The 20622-nt window shown below is 47.3% G+C and overlaps 2 protein-coding genes across 5 annotated transcripts in view; one reads left to right on the top strand and one right to left on the bottom strand.

The window, feature by feature from the left end:
- CDH23 (cadherin related 23) overlaps positions 1–20622 on the bottom strand; it is a 600475-nt gene that overhangs the window by 69479 nt on the left and 510374 nt on the right. The window lies entirely within an intron of this gene.
- VSIR (V-set immunoregulatory receptor) overlaps positions 1–20622 on the top strand; it is a 40192-nt gene that overhangs the window by 10688 nt on the left and 8882 nt on the right. The window contains exons 2-3 of the mRNA XM_027858440.1: positions 11191–11631; positions 12235–12291. Coding sequence (XP_027714241.1) covers positions 11191–11631; positions 12235–12291 — 498 coding nt within the window. The remainder of the gene's footprint in view (positions 1–11190; positions 11632–12234; positions 12292–20622) is intronic.

Raw genomic sequence — 20622 nt, 5'->3', positions numbered from 1 at the left:
ATTGGGGCGGGGACCCTGGAGCTATCCTGGGCTGGGCTTCATCTGGGGCAATGTGAGAGCAACTGAGGAGTGATCTGGGGAGTTGGAAAAGGGGGCTAGGCCCCAGGACCTTCCCTGGGGAGGTCCTTACAGAGAGGCCCCGCAGTCCAGAATCCCACGGACCCTTTTCCAAGGTGCTGGAAGGGCTGCTTCCTTCAATAGAGTTCGGGCTTCCCTTTCCCTGTCTCCCTCAGGGCCCCTGATGTGAATGGGGCCCTTCCTGTTGGAGCAGGTATCAATAAACACGTCTGAGATTCCCTTTGTCCTTGGCCCTCACAGAGCTCCTGCTGCTGGGCCCTGGGAAGGCTCAGATCTAGGCCCCCTGAGGCCCCCATCCAGAATCCTGCCGGGCCCCAGGGCCTGGCCTGCTTCTTGGACTCCTGGTAGAAACAGTCACATTCATTCTGGGCTGAATTGAGGGCTATCTGTAGTGTGGATTTAAGACTGGGGGAGTTAAGCAGGGTTCTGACAGGGTCTGGGGACAGTGCAGTTGGTTGGTGGTTCTGTTCCCAGAAACAGCATTAAAGCATCTCTTATTTGTTCTAAGGTCCTCACTTACCCTGTTAAATGACTTGTTCAATGTCCCACCATGAGGAAATGGCAGATTTCAAACTGTAAAGATTCAAACTCACACCCTTTGACTCTAGGTTTTGATAGCAAATTACGTTCCCGTTTTACAGATGTGAAAACTGAGGGTCTAAGAGAGGGAGAGTTAGGTATATTCCCTTTTCTAGCAAGATGCATGGATGAGGGATTTAAGTCAGACTTAAGGAAGAACTTTCCATAAAAGAGGGAGTAGAGTTTCCTTCTCAAGAATAAGGAATAATCCTTTTGGCATTACCTAGCCTTGGTATGGGCAGCTAGGTGGTAGAGTGGGTGGAGTGCAGGGTCAGAAGCCAGGAACTTCAGATCTGACCCCAGACACTTACCAGCTGTGTGACCCTGGGCAAGTCACTTAAGTTTGCCTCAGTTTTCTCATCTATAAAATGATCTGGAGAAGGAAATGACAAATCAGTCTAGCATCTTGGCCAAGAAAACCCCAAATGGGGTCATGGAGAGGTGGATAAGACTGAAAAATGACACAACAAGAACAATCACAAAGCCTTAGTGTAGGAGCACTCCAGGATCTGTCCAAGCACTTGGGGCATTTCAGAAGACAGTAACCCTAATCTCTCAAGGCCTCAGTTTCTTTGACTGTCAAAAGAGGTGACTGGATTAGATGGCCTCTGGGGTCCTTTAGGGGAGAGGATCGGAGGGATGGTGTAGTCATGAAAAAATCTTACTGGGGTGGGGGGAAACCTGCGGTCTCGAGGCCTTCTAGGTCCTCAAGGGTGGCCCTTTGACTGAATCCAAACTTCACTGGGTCCTTGGGGCGGCAGGGTCCCCACCCCTGTAATTAGGCTTATGATTTCATCAGAAAAGGGAAATCCCGAAGAGGCAAATTGTCTGCCACACAGACTCTCACCCGCTCCTCTGCAGCTCGTTGTCTTAGAGGTGGCTGGGCCAATGAGTGGTTGAGTGACTTCTCTAGGGAACTCAGTATGTGTCAGAGGTGAGATACCACGTCTTCCTGGCTGAGGTCCGAAGACTGATTTTTAGTCACATCTCCACCCTGCCTCTTGGCCGTCATAGTATTTTATATTTGCATAGTGTGTAACAGGTTACAACTTTGACTTTATTCTCTCCAAAAGAAGTAGGGCAACTCTGGGGAGTCTGAGAGGGCCTACCTAGGTCTACCAGCTTCTGAGTCCTTCCTTCTCTTATCTCCTTAGCCAACCTTCTTCTGCTACCACAACCTCCCTTCCCTTATACCACACATGTGCATGTGTGTTGGTGCACATGCACACACACACACACACACACACACACACACACACAGTCCCCTCCTCTCAGTAGCATGAAGTGGTTAATAGAGGTCCCCAAATGGGGAGACTTGGGCCATCTGCAATGCCCCTATTGGAGGGAGGCGCTATCGGCCCACTCCTCTCAGAAGGGAAGAGAACCTTCCTAGGAGGGAACCTTCCCTAGAGGGAAGTGGCCCAGCCGGTCAGTAATTCTAACCCATTTTTATCATTCCCTGGGGAGATACTTGGCAGTGATTGGGGCCCCTGGGCCAGGCAGGGAAGGGGCACTGGCACTCTGTGGGCTGAAGGGAGCTTCTCCCAGATGCCGGGACTGGCTCCACGACGGCGTCCCTAGCCTGGGCAGGAAGCCCACTGACCAATAGAGGACGCCAGCCTCTGCCTGCTGAGGATGTGAGTGCAGGCCCAGATGACTATCCAGAAAGGAACTATGCTTCTCAAACCCCACTTTATCTCACACAGTCTCCTGAAAGAGGCAGAGGGCTTGGAAAGCAAAGCCAAAATCATCTTTTGGGTGTGAGATGAGCAAGACTGGGAAGCTTGTGGAAGGCAGCCCGGGCTTATCCAGCACCCTCCAAATAGCTAAGTGCTGAGGTGCCAAGAGTGACCTACAAAGCTTAGGGCCAATGAAAGGTCACTCTGTCCAGCAGGCTCTGCTTCGGGGGAGGTGGGGGAAGCTGAGAAGGGAGGAGCGAGGCACTAGCTTCCCACGGATTCCATTCTGCTTTCCTTTCCCAGAAGGAGGGAGGGAGGGGCAACCGTGCCATTCTGTGGATGCACGTTATACGCGTGGGGCCAACTGGCTGGCCCGCTTGTGGCTGCCTCCTGAGGCCAATACACTGGCTTGGTTGGCTTTGGGCCTGGGCGTCTGTGGATCCATTGACTATTTTATTCCCCGATGTGCTTTCTCACAAAACTCTGGAGCCTGAGCTCCGCCTTTCCCTTCCCCCTCCATCCAGGACCCATAACAATGTCCCAGGTGCACAGGGAATGATCTGGCCTGTCTAAAAAGCTCTGCTGCTGCTACCAACAATAGAAAAACATATCATCAAGCTAGCTCATGGTCCATCCAGCTATGCTATTATATATATAGAAAAGCACAGATGTGTCTGTTCATACATACACACACATATAGGCATGTATGTCTATATATGGGATTAGAGTTAGAAGGGGCTTTTAGAGGTCATTTAGCCTAATTCTCTCATTTTTACAGAAGAGGAAATTGAGGCTCAGAGAGGTTATGTAACTTGCCCAGGGTCACACAGTTACTAAGTGAGAGAGGCAATTCTAGTGGCAGCTAGGTGGCACAGTGGATAGAGCACTGGCCCTGAAGTCAGGAGGATCTGAGTTCAAATCTGGCCTCAGACCAAACACTTGACACTTACTAGCTGTGTGACCCTGGGCAAGTCACTTAACCCCAATTGCCTAAAGGGAGGAAAAAAAAAAAAAGAGAGAGAGAGGCAATTCTTGCCTCCAGGTCCTTCTGACTCCCAGGTTGTCTACTCTATCCACTATGCCATGCTATCTTTTTAAAAAAATGTTTTTTTAATTTATGGAATAAAACAAGCATTTCCATAGCATAGTACAATAAAAAAAGAGTTAGCGGGGTACAGGGAAAAGAGAATAATAATAATAATAATAATAATAATAGTTAACATTTATTGGTTTTTCGAGGTTCACCAAGTACTTTGCAAATAGTATCTCATTTCATCCTCACAACAACCTTGAGAGGTAGGTACTACTATTATTATCTTCATTTTGCAGCTGAGGAAACAGATGACATGACATGTACAAAATTGCCAGAGTAACACCACTAGTCAAAATATCTGAGGCTGGATTGGAACTCAGTTCTTCCAGGTCCAGCTCTCTGTCCACGGCACTACCTCATTGCCTTTAAAAGGGCTTTCACTACAGAGTCAGGTTTGAATCCTAGACCTGAGTCTGTATAACCGTGTGATTCTGGAGCAGTCATTTCACTTGCCTTGCCTTAGTTCCCATGGCCCCATCCTCCTATGGTTTCCCTGGGTAAAATAAGGGTGCACCTGCTGAGGAGCAGTAAGGGTCTCTGATTTGGAGTCGGGATTAGGGTTGGAATTCGGGCTTTGCTGCTCACTAGCTGGGGTCCCTTGGGCAGCTTACTTGACATCTCTGGGCCTCAGTTTCCTCTTCGGTAAAACGAGGGGTCCCCTCTGAAGCCCCTTTACAGCTAACATTCTCTAATCCTTATATTCCTCCAGTAGAATGAAGCCCCTTGAGGGCAGGGGTTGTTTTGTACTCTCTGTGGCCAGGCACTTAGCGTGCCCTTAACTTTCTGTTGAATTGAACAGAATTCTTTGATATACTGCATATGTACACGTATTAGGCAGCTGCATTTGTCTGCTTGTATTTTAACTTTTTTTTTTAATCTTCTAACCTTTTGAAATTCCAGGAAAGAACAACCTGATCCATGTTCTTAGAACCAAACTTGAAACTATCATGCGTATAAACCAACCAAAGGGATATTTTCTGCTAACCCAGGGCTAACCCCTGAAGTCCATTGGTCTTCCTGGCAGGGGCTCAGGGTGGGAGCCTCACCCTGGAGAGGCCAGCACCTGGGAATGTCCCACCTACCTCCTCGCTGGCTTGTTTCTCAATAAGCTTGAAATCTCAGATCATTCTTCTCTCTCTTCCTACTTTTCCTTCACCCCGCCATCCCCACTTTCAGTACTCTGTCCCTGCCCCCTCTTTCCCTGACCCTCCCAGCTCCACAAGCTTGAATTCCTAGGTTTTCTTCTCCTTTCTCTGAAAAGGGAAGAGGTCCTCTGGAGGACTGGGGGTGGGGGAGGGATTGGGGATGAGATAAGTGTTGTACAAATTCCTTCCTTCTCCAGTCCCATGTTCTTGGGCCTCATTGCTTCCTCCTGGATCTGCCAAATTCCTACCCAGCAGGAGATTCTGGTTCCCAGGCTTTGCCTTATCCCCTGGCCAGCTCCCATGGGGCAATGCTCTCTACAATTCCTACTGGAGCCAACTCTTGATTACCCATATTTGAGGATCATTTCTGATAACCACTCATTGGCTGCTTGGTTAGCTATGGGTGAGGGGGTTCTTTGGGGTTACAGCTATGCTGGCAGGTATGGACTCAGTGCCACGAGGAAAGAGAATGTTGAGAACATGTCTATGTGAATGTTGGTCTCTTTGACTACGTTCCAAAGGCTTTTTGTGTTATCTGCTGTTTTGAATTATATAGGCCTCTTCTTCCAAATTTGTCCCTGGATTATCTTGGTTGGGTTGGCAAAATCCCTTTGTTACTAGGCAGGGGATTAGGCTGCTTAGCCTTGAATGTTATGAACAGGGCAGGTCTATCTACCCAGCTGATTTCAGGTGTAGTATCATCCTGAAGTCAGTGAGGACACCTGGAGGGAATGGAGGAAAGTCTGGGGCCACCTAGGCCTGAGTCATCCCTGCTGCAATCCCAGCTTCTCAACAAACAACACCTCCCAATCCTCTTCCACATCTCCATCTCTCTGTCCCTATTGTTTTTCTACCCAAACACTCTCTGTCTGTCTCCTGTCCATACCTTGACCCCAGCCGATTTTCCCTCTGTCCATAGCTCCACTCTAACCCATCTAATCTGACCCATGTCCACACCTTCATCCCAATCAGTTTATCTCTGTTTCTACCTTCATTCTCCCCAACTTCTGTGTTGATCCGATCCCACATTTCTGGTCCTACCCTATCCATCTTTCTAACCCAACACACTGTGCCTGTTCATAAGTTGACCCTGACCTATTTGTCCTCTGTAACTCCACTCCAACCACCTTAATCTGACCCATGTCCACACCTTCATTCCAATCTTTCTTCCTCTGTTTTCACCTTCATTCTGCCTGCCTTATCCCTTTCTCTCTACCACCCCATTCTCTAAATGCCAGCCCTTATCCCTTACTTCTTTCTGAACTCCCTACAGCTGTCCTAGCTATCCCAGTCTCTCCTTATCTCAATTGGTCAGTCAATAAGCATTTATTAAATGTCCACTATATGCCGGGCTCTGTGCTAAGTGCTGAGGATACAAAGAAAGGTAAAAAAAAACCCCATCATTCCTGCCTTTAAGGAGCTTACTGTCAAACAGGAGGAGTCAGTATCGATGAGCAATATTGCCTGGGCTGAGTTCTCCTCTGGAACTTTAGGGGAGGAGAAGGAAGAGGAAGAAGAATAGGAAAGGGAGTAACACAGGCACAAGTCCAAAAGCTGGGTGGGACCGGCAGCTGAACTGATTTCTTTTGTCTTAGCCTCCTGCTCTAAAGCTGGAAGAGGCCCTGGAAAGGGGCATCTCTCGAATTCATCCCTCTTGCCCAGCTATTGTCTCTGAATGATCCGGGGCCCTTCCTTTGTCTTCCTATTCCTTCCATTCTCTAGCACACTTGGCCTGAAGTCCTGCCCTCGGACCTTCTCTGCTTCCCTTCCAGCTTCTTCACTCTTCTCTAGGCCCTTTGAGCAGCGATCCCTGACTGACATCTCCAGCTCGGTGCTGTTCCCTCAATCACAAGAGCATCCTTGGGGCATCCTTGAGTTCAGGAAGAAGGCGGGGCTGGCTTGTGGTAAACCTGAGGGTTGTGAAGATACGACCTGTGCCTTAATAGCGGTGAAGTTGGGGTCTGGATCGTGTGTCTCTTCATGGAGTTTAGGTTGGCCTTTAGGGATCCCCTCCCTCAGGTACACATCCCTGTGCTACTCCCTGACTACCTGGGGCATCCCTTCCTCTGACCCCCTCTAGAACTTTGATGATGCTCCAGACTTTTCCCTCTTCATCCCTTCACCAAAACTTAGTCCTGTATATCTATTCCTTCAGGAAGCTATCTTCTGCGAGGTTACAGTAGGTGCTAATGAGTCAATCAGATGAAAATACCAGCTAATGTGTCACTATGTTCCGGACAACAGAAGGTCTTTTCAATTCAGTTACAAATGCATTTGTCTCTAGAAAGCCTCCTTAGGGCTAGAGGAAGCAATTTCATCTCTCTGGACCTTAGTTTATTCATCTGTAAAAAGAGAAGATTTGGACTAGATGCCCTTCCTGGGGCAATTAACTTAACCTCTGTTTGCCTCAGTTTTCTCAACTGTAAGATGGGGATAATCATAACACCTACAGACTCCTAAACTATTTTTACTTCATGTAATTTAATTAAATAAGTTACTTTTGACTGTTCAGAGTCTTGCGATCAGAGAGTGAGGGGTATGTGGAGGGGATGGTGGAGCATTGCCCCGAATACTCAGTGAGACAGGAGAGGAGACCTTTGTATCTATGTTCATTCCTTCCCTCTCCCATTCAACTAGCTCATGGTTGAAGCTAATAGGGAAAGAGCCAAGGCCGGGTCTTCTGGTGGACAAGAAACAGTGTTGCCCAAATAGGGCCTTGCCCTGGGCTCTCTTCATAGTGGGGTCCCCTGGAATCTCAGCAAACCACAGAGAAGAGACCTAGGGAGGTGGCAGCTGCCTTAGGGATCTTCCAGGGGAGGGAGTCAGATTTCTTAGTAGACCCCAACCTACTGGGGGACCTCTGGGTTTCAGAGGTAGCTGGAGGCAGGCCCTCAGAGGGATAGAGTATTTTGACATAGTTGGCAGGGGGTTAATTCTGTCCAGTGGGGAACCTGCTGCCTGAATGCCAAACATGAACACTGAGCCCTGGCAGGGGAGAGAAAGGGGAGGTGGGAAGCATTAAGATAGGCTTCCCCTATCAGCCCTGCCCATGGTGTCCCGCCCCACCTCCATCTGAAAGAGACCTTGCTCAGATGCCCCCCAGCTCCTTCCATCCGTCCTTGCCTCTCTTGGCATGAGAAGCAATGTCTGTTGGACGGTGTGCTAGACCTAGAGTGAGGAAGCTTCACTTTACATTCTGGCCCTGACACCCAGCTGACGGTGAGGTCTCCTGCAAGTGGCTCTCCCTCCCTGAGCCTTAGTTTCCTCATCTGTAAAATAAGGATGATAATGCCCACATTATGTCCCTCCAGGGGTGCTGGGAGGGAAGTACTTTGGAAGTCTTAAAGGGTTATTTAATGTGTTAGTACTAGAGAATTTTGAGGTTTACAAAATGGCGGCCTCACAATGGCCTTGGGAGGGGTGGTATGGATAGTCTTCCTGTTTCCTCGACTGGGAAGGTGAGGTTTAGACAGACTAAGTGACTAACTCAAGGTCACAGCTAGTAAGAGGAAGAGCCAAGATACCAAGGGTATCCTGGTGGAAAAGAGTCTTGCCCACACAGGGCCTTACCCAGAGCCCTGAACCCAGTGAACCCTGGCCAAAGACTGGTATATTGGCTTGGTGGAAAGACCTTCCAGGCCTGTGAGTCTAGGACACGTCCAAAGAAAATAAAAATATGGCACTCATTCAGTCCTTCCAGATGCCTTAGGATGTGCATGGCATAGGTGCTACTTAGCATTCCCTTTTTTACAGTTGAGGACACTGAGGCTCACAGGAACAAAGTTATGCACCTAGCAAAGAGCAGAGCTGGGATGCAAGCCTGCTGCCCAGGGCTCTGTCCACTCTGCCCCACCTGCCTCCTTAAAGGTCTCTGCTGAGCTCATAAGAGGCCGGCGCACACAGGGCACTGGTGTTCTTTCTGTCTTGCTAGAATGGAGAAGCCCATTGGCTGACCCTCCCACCCTGCCTGTTCAGCAGTCAGCTTTGGCAGCTATGCAGGGATATTATTCGGCTTGGGAACAGCCTCCGCTTTCAATTTCTCTTGGGAGGAACCAGTCTTTTCCTGAGGTTTCTTTCATTCAGGGATGGTGAATGGGTCATTGCTGAATGTAGCAAGTGCTGAGTACAAAGACTCCAGTCCCAGGCTTGGGAGGAGGGTGGGGTGGATTGAGATGTTGTACAAGCCGCTCACTCCAAGAGCTTGTGTGTGTGTGTGTGTGTGCGTGCATGTGTAAACAACCCTCAGGGCTCTTCATTTGGCCAAACTGGGGCTGTGTTGATCAGTGGTCAGCTTTGCTCTCAATGCTCATCAGTGGTCAGAGCTTTGCTCTGCCTCAGTTTACCTCTCCAAGAGAAATCTTGTGAGGATTGTTCTCTTTTCCCATCTTTGTTTGATTAGAAGAATGTAAACTCCTTGAAGACAGGGACTATTCTTTTGTCTGGGCCAGTGCAGGGACAGGGACACAGCAAGTACTTAATAAATGCTTGTTGAATTGAATTAAATGCGGGCATTTTTAACCTTTTTCGGATCATGGATCCCTCTGGCAGTGTCTGGTGGAACCTCTGGACCCCATCTCAGAGTTGTGATTTTTAAAAAAATTCGTGATTGAAAGGAATGCCAAATTTCTGTTAAATATTAGTGAAAGTAAAGATGTCATTTTTTTCCTGTCTGAGTTCACAGACCCCATGAGATCTAACTGTGGTTTCCACATTAAGAACCCCAGACTTAACTGAATTTAGCTAAGTTTGGTCCTGATGTCGGGAGTGGGGCGGGTGAAGAAGATGAAATGCTGTCTTATCTGTAGCTCCCCGAATATACTTCTCACAGTTCTTCAAGTCCCCACCATTTACTTGGGAATGAGTACTCCACTGATGGAGATTGTCACCCTCCTGTAACTTAGCAGTCCATCTCTGGGAGCTGCTGTGGCTGAAACTCATGCCTGGACTCAAGAGCCCTCTTGAAACTTTGCTTGGGCCTCCCTCTCTTCTCTGCAGACATTACCCAGGGGGTCTCTGGGTGTGGAACATTACATAGATGCTTGGTCTAGTTCCACTGAGAGGCTTTTTCTTTCTCCCATTATAAGGGCAGGGTAGGGGAGAGGAGAAGGATATACCGGGAAATGAAGGTAATGTAAAAATGAAAGCTTAGCACTAGCAATTTTGTGAACAAGTAAACTTAGCCTGGTCTTCAGACAACAGACTCACAGCCCACTGTGGAGCCGTTGCTTAAAACTGTGGCAATTTGTAGCACCATTCAGAGTTTACACCTTGCTGGTATAGCCTTCAAGAACTCAAGGTCACCTCCATGCTCTGGTGACTATCAGAGGAGGACTCTGGTGGAAGTCTGAATGTCCATTTTGCTTTTTAACTCAGAAGGTTCTGCCTGGAATGTCCTCCTCCTTCTTCTTTGCCTAAGTACCCATCACACTTAAAAGCCCGCCTCAAATGCCATTTTTAGTCACTTGCATTCATCCTCCAATCAGCCACCAAAGTGATCTTCCTAGAGGACAGGCCTGTGTCTGTCACCTCCCTACTCAATAATCTCCAATGGACCCCTTTTATTTGTTTTTAATTTTTAGTTTTTTTATTTTTAGGCAATTGGGGTTAAGTGACTTGCCCAGGGTCACACAGCTAGTGAGTGTTAAGTGTTTGGTCTGAGGCCGGATTTAAACTCAGGTCTTCCTGACCTCAGGGCTGGTGCTGTATCCACTGCGCCACCTAGCTGCCCCCCCCCCCCAGTGGACCCCTTTTAGCTCCAGAATCAAATATAAGAAATCTGACTTCCTCACCTGGAAGATCTCTAAGGCAGCTGCTACCATCTTGGACCTCTCCTCTGTGGCTTGCCTTCCTTCCTCCCCAAGTCTTTCTTTCCAGTCTTCTTACACCCAATATGTCCTCTGTAATTCAACAACCCTGATCTTCTCACTGTTCTTCAAACACAACACTATACTTCCTGACTTTGCACTGGCTGTTACCCATGTCTGCAGTGTTTCACCTCTTGGCTTCCCTGGGTTCCTTTAAGACTCAGTTCAAAACCCATATTCTGCAAGATGCAGAATATGTTTCTCCCTCTGCCCTACCATATCCCTTATCACCCTAGTGCCTTCCTTCTGACATTCCACTTATGCTGCGTATGTCCTATTATGAACATTTCTTGTTGTTACATATTATCTCCCCTATTAGAATGTAAGCTTCTTGAGGGTAGGGCCCTATTTTTACCTTCCTTCATATCCCCAGTGCTTACTAAATGCTTGTTGACTGACTGACTGACTGATTGATGGACATCTGTCCTTGTAATAAGAATTTCCATAGCACTTGGAAGTTTAGTCTGAGGCCAGGGCTGCAAGCATCCATATGATGGATGAATGTGTCTGACAATGATTATTGTTGTGCCCAGCTAACACAGGAAGGAGATCAACAGAGCTGGGATGTTTCTCTGGCAGAGTCTGGCCTCTGGTATTCTCCAGGATGGGGACCAGCCTAACCCTCTGTTTGGGGCTGGGCTCCAGGTTTGGCATAGCCAGTGCCTAGAACATAGTAGACGCTTCATAGACGCTTGTTGACTGACCCGTGGATACTTAGGCAGGGGTAACTGGGTTTCCATCTCTTCCCCCAGGTCAGGTGGCAGCCCTCAAGCTCACCACTCCATACTCCCTCTATGTCTGCCCTGAGGGGCAGAACGTCAGCCTGACCTGCAAGGTCTTGGGCCCGCTCGTAGACCGACATGACTCACTCTATAAGACGTGGTACATAGGCCACCGAGAGAACCAGAGCTGCTCAGAGAGAAGGCCCATCCGCAACATTACGGATCGAGAGCTGCACCCGCACCACGGCGGGCATCACAACACCAACAGCAGCCAGAATCCTGCCGGGCACAAGGACCCCGCTCTGCACCACGGAGTAGAGCTGCGTTCCGACCACCATGGGAACTTCTCCATCACCCTGCTCAACCTGACTGTGCAGGACAGCGGCATCTACTGCTGTCTGGTGGTGGAATTTAACCACCATCACTCTCAGCAGACAGTCCATGGTCTTGTGGAGCTCCAGGTGCAGAAAGGTGAGCCCTTGAGTACCGGGTACAGCGCGGCGTGTGTCTGGTGCTGCAGGAGTGTGGAGGAAAGTAAGTGTGCGATCGTGTGACTGTGGGAGCATGTGTATGGCTCATCAGATTCAGACCTGGAAGCAGCCTTCCAGTCTCATCCGCTTGTGTTACAGTGTGGAAACTGAGGTCTTCATGGGTAAACTGCCTTGCCAAATTCAAGTTGGTTATAAGGGGTAGAGCTGGGATTTGAACCCAAGCTCTGTGTGTGTGTGTGTGTGTGTGTATGTGTGAGAGAGATGCACACACACACACACATTCACGGGGGACATATGATGATGGGAGAATGTCATTAAATAAGGGAGTAGAAAATATTGCATTTGTTCTTACGATGGGTAAGATTGAGTATTGTTAATGTGAAGGCCTTGGGATCTTCCATTAGCATGGACTGAACACTCAAGATGCTGTTGTGTGTGTTAGCGTGTGCTTGCATGCAATTCCATGAGGGCATGAGTGAGGATCTGTGCAAATATACAGTCAATGTATCAGCAGGCTTCTCACCTAACAGCAGGGACAGGAAAGGGGGATTTGACCTCATTTGTTCTCTCTTTCTTTCCATAGGTCAAGCCCCACTCTCCAAATGCATATTGCACCCAGCCTCCACCCAGGAAAGTGAAAGTAAGAATCCTCCTTCTCTCCCTCTCCTCTTCCTCTTAGCATACCCTAGCATGTCCCTGACCTGTTGGGGTCAAAGCCGACAGATGCCGAACTGCCCAGCACCAGTGCTGGCATGTGTGTGGGTGCCATAAGCCTCTCACCTCCTTTCGAGTGATGGGGAGGGGGTGAACAGGGGCAGAGGATCAGACTGGGCCAGGCCTGGAAGCCTGGTGATAGGCTCTTTAGCAGGGGAGCCCCACAGAGCCTTAGGCCACAAGCAGGCCACAGAAGGTCCAAGTCAGAAGGTAGGAGGCTGCCTGTGGGAATGCCCCCTAGGATCCCCAGCTCCCTGATTAAGAACAACTCCAGGAGGATTGTGGGGATTCTTCCCAGAAGAGGCCAGGAAGGTTCCCACTATTCTAGGTGGCTAGGCAGGTCAGAGCATGACTTCCACTCTCCTCTACCCCTTCTTTTTAAACAATGCCAAACCTGCAAGTTAGCTTAGCTGATCATGTGTCTGATCTTGGCCTTTGTCTTGAGTTAAAGGCCTACAATCCCATTTCACAGAACTCTGTCCCTTCCCTAAGCTTGAATTTGGACCCAATAGTTAATGTAACAGAAGACTGAGTGTTAGAATTGGCATTAGGAGAACCAAGGTTGGGATCCTGCCTCTGGAACTGTTTTGTTACATTGCTCTAGGCATATTGCTCAACTGGTCTGAGCCTCAGTTTCCTTATCTGTAAAGTAGGGATAATAATCGCATCTGCCTCACAGGCTTGTTGTGAGGGAAAAAGGAGATAATGGATGGACTAGATGACTTTTAAGGTCTTTTCCAGCTCTAAATCTGTGATTTCTGTGACTTGGTTGAAGTTCAACAGGAAATAAAAATGTCAGATGTGAGAAACTGCAGCATGGTGGAAAGATTTGGAGACATAGGACTTGGGTTCCAATTCTAACAACCTAGTAGTCCTGGGCAAGTCACTTGCATTCTATGGGTCTCAGTTTCCTTATCTGGAAAATGAAGGGGTCATAGTGGGTGACCTCTGGGGTCCCTTCGAATTCTATAATCTATGTAAGTTGTTTTGTAATTAATACAGTACTTTGAGGACCTATCATTTTGTGGGGGTCAGTACTCCCTTTAGCGATGGAAAAAGTGCTAACTCAGTGTGAACTGTTACACTTCATGTTACACCTTTCTGAACTCCACCCCAATCCTGAACTCTGGTTGGGTCGCCTGTCCCCTCCCTCTGAGCCCTCACCCTCATCTTGGACACAGGGATAGAAGTTTAGCCTCAGATGGCTGCTTATCTACTTTCTAGGGCTTCTCAGTTAGATGCTTGGGGGAGAACCTCAGGGAAGAAGAGGTAAGGGACCCTGAGGGGTACCCCATTCCAGAGAGTTCGAGTAGCCCTTCAGCGATGAGACAGCAACTTCCTCCCTTTCCTAGTCACTTCCCTCTTCATCTGGCCTGAGGGTATTAACAGTAACTACTCTTGGGCAATCAGGGCTGGAGATGTCCACCCCTTGGCCTCAAGACAACTGTCATTAGAGGATGTGGGGACCATTAAGGGGCAGTTGATTCCTCTGCACTCATCCCAACCCAATGGCCCCCTCTGCTCTAATTATGGTTGGTGACTTTCCACGTGTGAGGTGGGAGGGTGATGCGTGGCCTCCCTAAGGCTACGTCCTCTGGAGGGAATCAGTGGAAAGGGAAAAGGACCCCCCCCCTATAAAAAAGGTAACATTCTGGCTTCCATGTTCCTCATGTGTAAAAGCAAGAAGGTTAGACACCATCAGTTCTACCCAGACTGCCTCCAGGGCCCAAATTCAAGATTAGAGGCAAGACCAAATTCTGAGGCTTTGAGTTCCGGAAGAAGGCAAAGATCAGGCTTCTAATGTGCTGAAGTAACTAGTGAGACTTTGCTCTTTTGAAACAAGGGAGAGGAGCAGTAATGGTCTGACCTGTCTAGCCATCTAGCACTGTGAAAACCCGCCTGGCCTCCTCTGGGAAGAGCCCCCATATCCCTTCCTGAGCCCTGGCCTGACAAGCAGCTGGGAAGCCAATGGAGACAGCACCACAAGGATCTCCTTGTGATGCTTCCCAGGCTTTTAAATCCTATGAGCCCACCATAAAGCTGCTTTATTTAGCCCTGGAGGAGAAGGGCCTGGGCCAACCCAGGACATTTTTTCAATGAATTTCACCTCTAGCTAGTCAGAGCCTAATCAGTAAGCACTTATTAAGCACCTACTGTTTGCCAGGTACTGTTCTAAGCAGTGGGATACAAAGAAAAATACAAAGACAGTCTCTGCCTTCAGGGAGCTCACATTTTAATGGGAAAGACTAATCAAATAACTCTGTACAAACAAGACATATACAGGATAAATTGGAGGTAATTGGAGGAAAAGCACCACATTAAGGGGAACTGGGAAAGGCTTCTTGTAGAAGGGGTTTTAGCTGAGACTTGAAGGAAGCTGGGAATCTTGAGATGGAGATGAAGACAGAGAGAGTTCTAGGCAAGCGGGACAGCTACATGGGGGACTGGAATGAGGAAGGCTCAGATGCCATCTCGGAGTTATCCTTTATTTTGGATTCACCTACCTAAGACTGCTTGCTTCAGCAGGGGGCTGGGGAAGGAATTCAGTCCTTCTTGTCCTTGGGGGGGTCTACAGTTGCCTTCCCATTCCAGGAAATCTAGCTTGGGGCACAAACAGGAGAGGAGAGGGCATGGCAGGGTTCTCTTTTCATGTCTGGGGGATGTGTAGTCCCAGGGTACAGTGTTCTCACAGGGAGACATTCACTGTTGGGGATGAAGACTGGGGAAGCAGATAGACTTCTAAAGGCCAATGTCTCTAGGAAGTGAGGAGTCAGATGGGTTCCTACACTCCTGAAGTGTAGAGTCTAGTTTCTAATAACTAAGAGGGGAGGCCCAATGATCTGTCATCTTCTCCACAGTTTGTCTCTCTCTTGGGCACCAAGGACCCTAGGATTTCCATCTTTCTCACCATAAACCAAGCAATAAACTAAAATATGTTTACTGGCCAAATCCCAAACAGAATCTCTATATTAAGTTTTGACTGAATCACCTAGTTATTTTTTAAAACTATGCAATCAATAAATTTTCATTTTACCTCCTTGTGACCTCAGTTTCCCCATCTGAAAAATGAGAGGTTTGAATTAGATGGTCAGTAAGTCTCTTTCCAATTCTAATTTTCTGTGTTCTGTGGGCCCTTTCTAGCTCTGACATTCTATATTCTAAGATCCCTTCTAGTTCAGACATTCTGTTTTGATATTCCAGGCCTCTCCTGGCACTGATATTCTGTGTTTTAAGGTTTCTTCTAGCTTTGCCATTTTATGTTCTAAGACCCCTCCCAGCTCTGATATTGTGTTCTAAGGTCCCTTCTCACTCTGACATTCTGCGTTCTAAGGATCCTCCCATCTCCGCCTTTCTAGCAATGTGAACAGGAAGCAAGCTAACTCATTTTTCTGGAAGGACTGAACTGGAATCAATCTAGAAGGCCTGAGCCAGACTCAAATCAAGCTAAGGTCTCTGATCTCTGCATGTGACAGCAGTTCACTGCTACTATTCCCACTGAGCATCTGTTTGAAGCTCTGCATCTCAGGCTTCTCTCATTGGAGAAATTATTCCTAGTGTTAGAAACTCTCTGACCTCTAAAGGATTATGGAATCTCGGAGCAGGAACGAACCTAAGAGGACATCTCAAATGTCCCCTCCTGGATGAGGAGATTGAGGCCCTAGAGTCTCTTTACCAATGAGTGGAGGACACTGTTCAGTACTCTGAATTAACCTGCCTGTATAGGGCAGGAGGGCCGTGCAGGCCTAACCTCTTTAATCTGAGAAAACCATTTCTGTGACTGAGGTGAAGCTCTCATCTTTTGTGTTTAGTCACAGTTCTCCTGAGTCTATTACTGGCCACTTCCCCTACTTCAGACTCAGCTCTTATCCTCCCTTTTCTACCCTCTTTCTTCCCTTGGGGACTTAAAGAATGTTAAAATTAAGAAAGAGCCTTAAATTTTTTCCAGCCAAGCCTCATCAAACAAGAATTTGATGGATAAGGAAACCAGGAAATTGTCCAAGGTCACAGAGCTCATTAGTATCAGGGTTGGGCCTAGAAGCCAGATTATGGAACTCAAAATGTTCTTTCCAGCTAGAACACACACCCTGATTATCTAAAAGCTAGCTGTTCAGTTTGCGAGGCCTTGAGGATAGTACTGAGTGATCCCCAAAGGGAAAGTATTGGAAGAACTAGAAACAAACAGAAAGGGGGCGAGTAGTGTGGGTGGTTCTGCTTGACCCTGCCCTAGAAGAGACATTACTCAGGAAATTTACAATATATATATTTTTTATCACGACAGCATCAGACTAACTGGACAGCATAGAGAGGTGCATTAGAGGAATTCGACCAGGGTGGTGGGGAATCTCCTTCTTTTGGCAAGACTTCTGCCCTTTTTTGATGGAAACTATCATTCTCAGTTATATGTGAACTTAATCTCCTAGATTCTTTGCCCCTATGAGACATTTTCAACTGGTAACTAGCCTTGCTTCTGTAAAACAGAGAACGCCACTAACCCTCTCCCTCTCTGTGCAAGGCCATGAAGACACACGTCAGAAGGTGTCCAGGCAATGCCTGATTCGTGCCCAGGGATAGGATCGGATGACCTCTGAAGGTCCCTTTCAGTTTTTTTCTGGGGACTCTTGTCAACCCAAGAGATGCCATGATGATGATGATTATAATAATAACTAACATTTATATAGCACTTTAAGCTTTGTAAAATGCTTTACCAATATTTTCCCTTTTTATTCTCCCAATGATCCTGAGAGGCAGATGTTCTTATTATCCCCACTTTATAGAAGAGAAAACTGAGGCACAAGGAAGTTAATCAACATGCCCAGGGTCACACAGCTAGTAAGTGTCTGAGCTAGTCTTGGAACTCAGGTCTTCCTGAGTCCAAGTGCAGGATTCTATCCACTGAGCCGCCCAGATGTCTCCAAGTTCAGAAATGTCACTGACTTAGATTCCCTCATCAGGAACAAGAATCTTTAAACAGATAAACAAAAGCTATAAAGGTTTGGTTTTGTGGTTGGGTTTGGTGTGTGGTTTTGGCCAACTCACTTCCTCTTAGTGTGTGGTAATTTCCCCATCTGAGAAATGGGAATGCTTTTATCTGTCTCCTTCCCTCACAGGGACAAAGTGAGGATTAGTGGGGACCTCTATGAAGAGCTAGCTGTAAGAAAGGTAGGGAGCTTATTACTGCTGGATTGGTTTTGTGGACCAACTTATCCATCCCTCTGCATCTAGGCAGGTCTACAGCTAGACTGTTTCAGAATCTTTAAAACAAGGTCTGACTGGTTGTTGCCAGTCACTCCCCCTACTCCCCCAAATCAACATGGCGACACCTGCTCCCAAGGTTGCCATGACAGTTGTCATAGTAACACGCCTGCGGCCTCAGTCCTTGGTCAGCAGCACCTCATCCAGAAGAACAAGGGTAAGAACGTTGGCCCACTTCTTTTGTGTGTGCTCTGAATTCTCCAGGGAGCTTCTGCAACATGTCTGGTAATCTGTTCCATTGACAATCCTGCTTGCACAGTGAGAAATTTTTCCCTTATTGAACTTGAAACTTCTTTATATTTTTCCTAGTGTATGAAGTTCAAGCCCAAATCACCTTAAGGAAAGTTAGACAACCGAGGGTCATCATCTTCAGTGTGGCATCATTCTAGGTTCTAATCCCACCTCAGATGATTTACTTGTTGTGTGACCTTGGGCAAGTCACTTAACCTAGTTCCCTCATCTGTAAAATGGGGATGATTGTAGCACTTGGCCCAGGGCCAAGAACCTTGGAGTCAGCTCTCACCTCTATCACATATTTCCTCATTGGTAAAATGAAGCCAGGGTTAGATTGGACAGCCTCCAAGCCCCTGTCACCTCTAAATGGGAACCCTACGGGTTTACATATGCTTTCTGAAGGTCAAATGAGATGGTGTTATGCCAACTTCAAATGTGAGTGATTATTGTATCACTATTGTCTCTCATCTATTAATTATTCCAGGGTCTCAAGGTAATGAAGAGCCAACTAGATTGGGAGAGGGGAGGCCCATCCTTGTCATAGGAGGAAATGCTTTTGAAACTGCCTCTGGGTTGCAGAAGGATTATTTCAAAATTACCAAAAAGGGTGGGGTGGAGGCTGCCACACCCACATGGTAGAAAAAGTCTTTTGGAGGATGGGGTTGTTATGGGTTATCTACTCTTCCCAAAGTGCCTCTCTCTGAGGGAGGGGTTGAGGAACTTGTTGGTGTGTTTTTAAAATTTGATTTCTGAAGTTAATTCAAGTTTTGAATTCCCTTCCCCTAACCCCTAGGCACTGAGAAAGCAAGAACAACATGTTTAGAAAATATTCTGATAACCATGTTTCTGTAGAACTGATTTCCTTTGTAATGCTATGAATCTTATTTTATGTCTTTAAAAACATGATTTTGAGGAGTCCTTCGAGGCTTTGAGAGACATGATCTAGCACCCCATCATTAGCAGACTGCTCAAGGAGGTCCATGACAAAAAAGGTTAAGAACCCCTGCCCTAGGGAATTCGACATCCCTCATCCTCCCTGTTCCACCAGGCTTCCTCTCCTTTCTCACCTCCTGAAGAGTGGGGGCACCCGGTATGTCCTTAGAACAATGAGCCAGTTACCTATGGTCCAGTCCTTCCCATAATGCCCTGCAGTTTTAATGGTCTGGCACACTTCTTTGATCCTGGAGTGGGCAGCTGCCTCCTTCCTCCTCACCAGCTCCTCCTGTCTCCTCCCCAACTGGGATCACCTTCTCAAGAAAAGCTAAAGCTGACTCACTTTGGAAGAAGAATAAAGGTGGTTCTTGGTACTCAGTGAAAGTCTCTTGGATACTCATTAGAAAAGGATATGTTTGGCTATTATTTCTCCTTTTAAAACCACCGAGAAACCACCTGATTAGAGAGATGCAAACAGCAGCGGTGTCCCTCCCTCTCTGCCCCTCCTGCCAGTGCGGTGGCTAGCCTAGGACTCACAATCTGACTTCCCCCATGGACAGTAATCAAAGAGAGACAGCCAAGTTTGAGTTTGTGAAATGTCAGAATCGCAGAGTATTTTTACTTTCAACAATGTGCTGTAACTAACAAAGGCAAAAGATTTTCTAGTGGAGGTTCCTCAGGGACAGGCTTTAATAAATAAGAAAAAAATGTCTTGCAATCAACATATCACAGGTTCACAGATTTAAAGCTGGAAAGGATCTTAGAGGTTATCTAGCTCAGTTCCATTTTACAGATGAGGAAACTGAGGTTATATTTTATAGATGAGGAAACTGTGCAGACAGGATAAATGCTTTTCCTAAGGTCACATGGGGAAACTCTATGTGATGAAGACTTTTAAAATACATGAATAATGTGGAAATGTTTTACGTGATTGCAAATGTATGATCTATATCTGATTGCTTACCATCTTGGGGAGGGGGGAGGGGAGACAGGGAGGGAAGGATAGAATTTGGAAGGCAAAACTTTAAATAAAAATATGTTAAAGAAAGAACAAAAAATAAAATACCTGAAAAATGGGCTCTTAAGTAGACGATGCTACACTTCTGTTTATGCTGATCATTGCAGCTCAGCTGAAATTCTGTTCACTGAAATGCTGATTCTGTGTGTTATAATGTCAATTCTTTTCTTGGGTTGAGGCTGACTGGATGACAGCTAAGGTTATTTCTAGGCAGTGTGGTGTAGGGGATAGGGCAATGGATTTGGAGTCAGGAAGGCCTGGATTCAATCCTGCCTCTGACTCATATTAACCATGTTAAGCAGGTCACTTAACTGCTCTGTGCCTCAGTTTCCTCTTCTGTAAAATGGGAGGGTTGGACTCGATGCCCCTAGAGTCCCATCTCTTCCCACTCTAAATGTAGGATCTAGCAGACCCTGAGATTCTCCGTTTTTGTTTATTTCTGTCTCATTAAGGGCCAGCCTCAGATGCTGCCCAGGGCACGGACAAAGGCTGAAGAGGAAATTGTATCCTAGCTGGTTGTGGTTAGGAGGGGACGTGTGCTAACTGCTAGGTTTTGGAATCAGCATGTTGGGGGTGTTAAAATTAGCTACGGATCTCACAGACTGGAAGAAGCATGTTGCCTCAACACGTTTCCCTCCCTGGTGTTTTGGTTCCTGGTTTTTCGGCTGGGATGTTCACCCCTCCCCCTCCCCGCCCACCTCATATTGTCTACCATGAGCCAATGAAGAAGAGAATAGAGTAGAATCCAGGCACAGGCCCACAGAGGGAAGGGGTCTCTGAGTAGGTGAATGGGGGCTGCTCTAGAACCTTCTGCTGTTT

This window comes from Vombatus ursinus, unplaced genomic scaffold (genome assembly GCF_900497805.2).
Source record: "Vombatus ursinus unplaced genomic scaffold, bare-nosed wombat genome assembly UNPS02000749.1, whole genome shotgun sequence".
Lineage (NCBI taxonomy): Eukaryota > Metazoa > Chordata > Mammalia > Diprotodontia > Vombatidae > Vombatus > Vombatus ursinus.
The sequence above is the reverse complement of the archived record's forward strand: the minus strand, read 5'-3'. Positions and strand labels throughout refer to the sequence as shown.